The sequence below is a fragment of the Choloepus didactylus genome, chromosome 23, assembly GCF_015220235.1.
Source record: "Choloepus didactylus isolate mChoDid1 chromosome 23, mChoDid1.pri, whole genome shotgun sequence".
Taxonomy (NCBI): Eukaryota; Metazoa; Chordata; class Mammalia; order Pilosa; family Megalonychidae; genus Choloepus; species Choloepus didactylus.
The window spans coordinates 31,930,890-31,938,133 of NC_051329.1; the positions used below are offsets into that span (position 1 = coordinate 31,930,890).

A 7,244-nucleotide genomic window follows, 5' to 3' on the forward strand; every position below is an offset into this window, starting at 1 on the left:
TCCAGGCAGCAAATCAGGGGATCTTGGCAGCTGCTCACTAGCTCTTTGGGGCCCCCAGGATGGTGCCCCTGGGCAGGGACAGGTAAGTCTCTGTTGACTTCAGCCTCCTCCATTACCTTGTTCCCTGGGGCTGGAGACTGTCAGGTAGGGGGTAGGAAATCCACCATTGCCCCCTCATCCCCTTGTCCACACACATCTCATGGGCCCCTGAGCCCTGTGGGTGCTTCTGGTCCTGGACCCCATCTGGGGTCTCCCAAGGTTGACCCAGCTCCATTTCCCCAATGTGCTTCAGACTCATGGGCCTGGGTGGGAACTCAGAGGGTGGGGGAGATTTTGGCAGCCAGGGCAGCCTGGGGGCTCAGGTCTGGGTGAACTGGGCCAGGCCAGCCCATTTTTTGTGCTAAGCCTTCCTGGGGCTTGAGGGAGAGAGAGACTGAGACAGGGGAAAAGGTTTTCGTCTCACTTCCCCATCTGCCTGTGTCACTGTGGGCAGCACCACTGTCTGCTGCCTGACAGTAATAGTCAGTCTCGTCCCCGGCCTGGACCCTGCTGATGGTCAGGGTGGCCGTGTTTCCTGAGTTGGAGCCAGAGAATCGGTCAGGGATACCTGAGGGCCGTTGGCTATCAGCATAGATGAGCAGCACAGGGGCCTGGCCTGGCATATGCTGGTACCAGTGAACAGCTTTATTTCCAATATTGTCTCCCCCACAGGTGAGCCTGGCTGTCTGTCCCAGGGCCACTGACACTGAGCGTGGCTGGGTCACCTCATAGGAGGCCACGGAGCCTGCAAGAGAGGAAGGAGGGGTGGGCTGAAGTGAGGGGCTCATCCCCAGGAGGTTGCCATACCTGCCTTGTTGGATTGAGCTCCAGGATCCTGTGACCCTACAGAGAGCCCCTTCTTGTTGCCCCCTGTGCAGTTGCCCTATAACCTGCCCCCTCTATCCCAGGTACAGCATCCTCTGGGGCTCTCAGCACAGTGAGCAAAGCTCTGAGCAGTGGGTGAGACCCTGGGTGGCAGCACCTGTGCAGTGAGCCAGGAAGGTGAGGAGGAGAGGGGTCCAGGCCATGGTGGAGGTGCCCCCAGATCTGCTCCCTGAGGCCCCAAGGATGGGCTGCTTTCCCCCAGGCCTCTCTTATCCCCTGGCTGTGGAGAGCTTCTGGTTATGCAAATCAGCACAAGCTCTGGGTGGCTGCTGAGGGAGCTTTGTGGCTTTCAGGGAAGGGATCAGCCCACAGGGACACAGAGAGGGGAGGGTGAGCTCCTGCAGACCCACCCTCAGCCCCTCACATCCTCCTCCCTCTACTGGTTCCAGGAGTCTGGGCCCATCTCCACCCTCAGTCCTTGCCCTGGCTTCCCTCCTGGGTGGAGCAGGCCACCCAAGTGCCCAGGGGGGACATCTGCATGCATTTTCCATGAAACCCAAAATTCATCTTTGTGGGGGAATCACATTGGTGAAGCTGGGATTATCCTGTCCCCAGGACCTTCCTCTGCTCACCTGGCTCAGGAGGGACCCAGAGGTGTCACAACCATAAACCCACAAGCCCTTTGTGGAGGAGCTCAGACCCAGGATTTTTCCTAGCTCCCCCCTGGGAAGCTTTCATGTGACATCTCATGTGACCTTCAAGGACTCAGTGCAGTGACCCTCCCTATTTTGCAGGTGACAGCAGGAGGACACTAGGAGAGGGGCAGTGTCCTCCCCTGCTCCCCCTTCCTGAGTGGCAGAGCCAGAGTCAAACTCCTTCCTGGCAAGTGCTCCTGGGGACCCTGAGGCAGGACTGGGTTCAGCCTTGGCTGTGAGCTCCTTCCCCAGGTCCTGGGCTCTTTGCCTCCTGGTCCCCAATGTGAGCCAGGACCTGACTCAGGGCTGATGCTGTGTGCCATATAAAGCAATGAAAGTGGGCTGTATTCCCAAGATCATGTCAAATCATTTTTATTATAATCAATCTGTCTTCAATTGCTGGAGAAAATGCATTATGCAAAAGAAAGTTTAATGCAACTAATCACATAAAGGGAATTTTAAGGAGACACCAATATGTGAAGATCCTGAGGAACTGAGAATAACCTTTGACACCGTCCCCTGGACAGACTTAGGGCAGGTGTAGGGACTGTGGGAGTTGCTTCCAGGGAAAGCAAGAAGCAGCTATAAAGGGGCTGGAGATGGGAGAAATGGGACCACAGGGAGGATGGGGCTTTTAGGGACACTTACACTGTTTTAACACAATGGGGTGAGCTGGGAGGAGAGACATTTGCCTGTGTACAGAGAAAGGGGCAACCTCTCCAAGAGCCAAAGAGGAGACTCTCAAAAGCAGAAGAATTTGTGCATCCATGTCCAGGATGATCCTGCAGGGAAAGGACACCTGCTCCTTCAGGTCCGAGTTCAGTGTCACTGACCTTCCTGCATGTGAGAATCCCCCTGATGCCCAGGGACCCCCAACTCCAGGGGCTTTGCCAGGTGACTCTCTGCTGCCCCCTGGTGGCTGCTCTGCTCTGGCTGCTGCAGGCACAGGGTGTCCTTGTCCAGGTGAAGATGCAGAAGTGAGTGGGGGGTGAGCGATATCTACCCCATGGGAAGAGTCTGTTTTCTCAATGAACTGAAAAGTCAGAGGACTTTTGAAAAGAGTCAGGAGTCAAAACCAGTTCAGGTCTGATGTGACATTTCTCATAAGAGGAGAATTTGAGGGATGTGGTGAGAGGGAATTTCCAGATATTAATCCCATGGGTAACCCATCAATTCTTTCCCTAATGCTTCTTAGATTCATTGACCTGGCTGGGAGCACAGGGGTTGGGAGTATACTTGACAGAGAAGGGAAGGGGCAGATGGAGTGAAAATCCCAAGTTCACTTGGTATCCAAACTGGCACATATGTATATTATATATACAAGAAAAAGAAAAACTTGAGATTCTGCTGAGGCTTCTTTGCCAGGTAAACCTCTAATGGTCTTACCAGTGGAATCAGCCACCCCACCCCCAGTCTGCCCTAGGGAATCACATCCCACATCCACCTGAGGAGGTTAACCCTGCTGTGTCTGATAAACCTGCAACTGCCCACTGTGAGGAAAGAGCCCTCACACCTCCTTCCAAAGAGTTTAACCCTGTTTCACCAGAAGACACTCTAATGGAATGCACTGGGGTAGGTGACTTGCATGACACTTCCATCTCCTCTCAGGACACACCTCCACTAGCCCTTTCCTTCCAGACTTACAACTAGACTGAGGTTCCAACAGGCTCTGAAATGTGAGGCACAAAGTGTGACCCATGAGGAGCTGTGCTACGTTTCAAAACAGCTGCATGAGTTTCCCAATTACATAGACAGAAGTCGGGGTTATGCATGGGAATGGATATTAAAGGTGTAGGATAATGGTGAAAGGAAAATAAAGTTGGATTGGGCTAAATTTATTGATATGGTCCTGCTGAAAAGAGACTTTGGATTCAATGTTGTAGCTCAAATGGTTAAAAGGGCTCTAGCAGTTTGTGTGGTTGGTTGCCTGAAGCATGGACCCATGGGTGGCCTACATTGCCCAAAGTTGAAATACCAGAACTGCTCTGCTATAATGTGGATGAGGGGATACAAAGTCTTAGGGAGACTGGAGTAGTAGAGAGGATTTATCATGCAAGACCTGCTCCTCACCCCAGGAATGTCCAGAGGATACACCTTCCACCAGGACTGTGAGCAACACATTTGTGAGACTAACTCCATCATCCCCGAGGAGCCCTGTGCTAGCTCCTCTCTGTAGGTCAGATATTACCATGAGAGCTGCTGCCACTGAACTTGAATTCTTAAACACAATGGGGATGATCAGATCCCTGGTTGGCAGGAGCCAGGTGGCAGCATTTAATCAACAAAGGCAATGTGGTTGTGGCTACCAAAATGGACAGCAGAGTCACGGCAGTAATCAGATTAGTCTGATATGCAGAGTCCTATGGTGTTGGCAGGTTGATGGAGTGAAATAGACGGAGAGTCCACTTAAATCTTACCTGATTTGTGTATGCAAAAGAGTTTAGGTCAAGTAAACAAAAGCCTAACTTGAATCAGAAAAAGAGTTACAGCCCCTCAATCAATTCCCACAATTGAGAAAGTTTACAGACATAGAACCCCTTGAAAGAAGGGATGCCTGGGTCCCCTTGAGGAAGGTTGCTGCTTCACTGTCCAGATATGATACTGTTAAACTTTGCCCTGGTTTCCCCAGTAAAAATCTTATAGATTTTTATTAGAGAATAGGAAAAGATCAGACATTTCAGGGATTTTTGGAAGCTTAATCAGAACTGATATTAATTTCGGAAGTCCAATAATGTGACTGTGGTCCAACAGGGTGAACCCCCAATCTTGGGGAGACAGTGTTCAGCAGCCAAGCACAACTCACACTGAGACCCAGAGCTCTGAACTGCCCAGGGCCCCCAGGGCTGCAGAGGGTGTGTCAGCCCTGAAGAGGGATTCCTCATGGAGGCCACAGAGTCCATTCCACTGATCTGCTCTGTCCAGAATCCCAGGCTGCCCTTGAGCCTGGGGGCTTAGGTTCCTACATGCAACAGCACAATTCTAGGGATGAAACCCAAGCAGCTGGGCCAAGGAGTAGCCCAGTCCCCTCATTTGGAAAACTAGAGAGCATTATGATGCATGTATGTCACCTCCTGTCTGTCATCCCTTTCAGAGCCTCTTTCTCCAGCTCATGCTCTAGTTCAGAAAACCCCAGGGCTGCCTGGTCCTGCAGCCAGAAGCCCACCCAAGGCACATGCTCTAAGGAGCCTGCTTGGGGGGTCAGGAGGAAAGGAGAGTCTTGGGCTCTGCTTCTTGGTGAACTGGGCCAGACCTGCCCATTATTTGTCTATAGCCATCTGAGGGCTTGAGGGAGACTGGGACATGGTTAGGGGAACAGCATTTGTGTTTCCCTTCCCCTTGTGCCTCTGTCACTGTGGGATCATCACTGTTATAACCCCCATGTGAGAGTCATAGCCTCATCCTCAGATGGGCCCTCCAAACCCTGGGTTCATAGCTTGCCGTAAAAAACTGGAGGCCTCAGTCACATTTCCGGCCAGGTGCTGACATCTCAATGTCAATTTTATGGCAACACTGCCCTCTGCAGGCAGGAGAGAGCTTTGTGGAAGTGATTACAATGAGACTGAGCAACTTTTCTATGAAGGATCAAACAAATTAACACAAATTTCTGACTTTCCTCTTCAGATACTGTCTCTTTTTTGTAATAGTGAGCCAGTTCCTCTGAAAGCTTGACTTCCTTAAAAGGTTAACAAAGAGATTGAATGAAAGAATGAGACTCTTCATTTAATGTTCTAAATTACTGAGTGTTTCTTTGTCACTCCTAGTCATCCAATTCAAGTGATAAGTGAACCAGTAAAAAAAGGCCTAATACCAATTGGGTCAGAAAGGTCTTTATCCATAGAGGAGACTCGGGTGTGGCCAAGAGGAAACACTCAAGAATGGCAGCAGAAGTTCTCAATAGAGGCTCGAGTGGTCTAGTGTCTCCCAAGAGGTCCTAATGGCTAATTTCAAGGGGCATTGGAGAGGGACCTTGCAGGCCTCATGCTGGTCCCTGGAGTTCACCTGCCTGTCCAGGAAAGGAAGTCCTCAGAGAGTGTTTGCCATGATGCCTCTTAACCAGAGCAGCTGGGTGGAGACTTAAGTCTTGACAGAGACTCTTGGCCTGTCCTCCTGGCCTGGGCCTGGACATGAATCAGAGAGGAAGCTGGGAACTTACAGAGGGATGGAGCTTGGGTTTGGGCAAAGCCAGGAGTTCAGGGAAGACTATGGAGTTGGGAAGTCAGCAAATGAAAGTGAGTAGGAGAAAGGAGCCTGGAAAGATGTTGATGGGAAGACTTGGTGGCAGGGCTGGACCTGGAAGAGTGGGAGCCTATGGAATGAAGGAGGCAGCAGAGGATCATGGGACCTAGAGGTGACCTCATGCAGAGGGAGGGAGGAGCTGGGGAGGATAAGGTGGGGAGGTCCTGACCCAGGGTGAGACCAGGCAGTGAACCTTGGGGCAGCCTGTTCTCCCCATCTGGAGCTAGCCCTTCAAACACCTTCCTCTGTGTCTGTTTTATGGCCATTTCCATCAAAGGGTGCAAGAGGTCCTACAGGACAGGAGAGCAGATGCAACCTCTCATCCTTCATGTGAAGTTGTTTATGTCTGAATCATTCCTTTCTCTTTCATTCTCACTTTTAATTCTAAGTAGTAAAATGAGTGCTTGTTGGTTCTGAGAAGTGAAACCTCCTCTGTCAACAGGACTTAACCATTAGTTCCTGGACCTCTTGGTCAGGAGGATAAGGAGGTAAACCAATAAATAACATCACTCCTTGCTTCAGGAGATTCCTGAATACCCCTGACTCTCTAAGATTTGATTCAGTGCCAAGCTCATGTTATTAGTCTTATTTGTGGCCCAACATAGGTAGCTTGCACTCCTTGACAGGCCTGCCTTAATCCACTCATGTGCATGTCCTTGAGTTTCACCCCTGACCTTCCTTTCCTGTCAGATGGCAACTCCCCCTTTACACTTATCAACTTAGTGTTGCTTGATCAACAGGGTATTTCTGGGCTCTGGGAAGCTGGCAGTTGATAACTGAAAATGACTTGAGCAGTTTGCCATGGAATAAACTGAAGCCCAAGAGGCCAAAGAAGATGTCCCTATCTCTTAGGTTCATAAGAGGAGAGATGAGATAAGAAAGCTGCTCCCCATGCTAAGGCTTCATTACTGTCAGTGAGACAGGGCAGGGAGGGAGGGGCCATGTGAGCTAGGCATAGATGGGAGATTATTTTTTTGAATGGACTCAGTGGCTTTATTTTTTATTTCTGTTTTATTGATATTTATTCACATATCATGCAATCATCCATGGTGCACAACCTTTCACAGTACCACCATACTGCTGTGCGTTCATCACCCCAATCTAGTTTTTGAACACTTTCCTTTTACCAGAAAAAGTAAAAATAAGGATAAAAAAATAAAAGTAAAAAAATACCCAAATCATCCCCCCACCCTATTTTTCATTTAGTTTTTGTCCCCATTTTTCTACTCATCCATCCATACACTGGGTAAAGGGAGTGTGATCCACAAGGCCTTCACAATAACACTGACACCCCTTGTAAGCTACATTGCTATACAGTTGTCTTCAAGAGCCAAGGCTGCTGTTTTGCAGTTTCATAGTTTCAGGTGTTTACTTCTAGCTGTTCCAGTACATTAAAACCTAAAAAGGATCATCTATACAGTGCATAAGAATGCCCACCAGAGTGACCTC

The 7,244-nt window shown here is 49.9% G+C and overlaps 1 gene segment (V, D, J or C); it reads right to left on the reverse strand.

Annotated features, from left to right (window-relative positions):
- Nucleotides 1-314: 314 nt before the first annotated feature.
- LOC119519340 lies at nucleotides 315-1,092 on the reverse strand. The segment is given in 2 exon segments: nucleotides 315-784; nucleotides 1,022-1,092. Coding segments are annotated over 2 exon segments (516 nt in total).
- Between the last annotated feature and the right edge of the window lie 6,152 nt (nucleotides 1,093-7,244).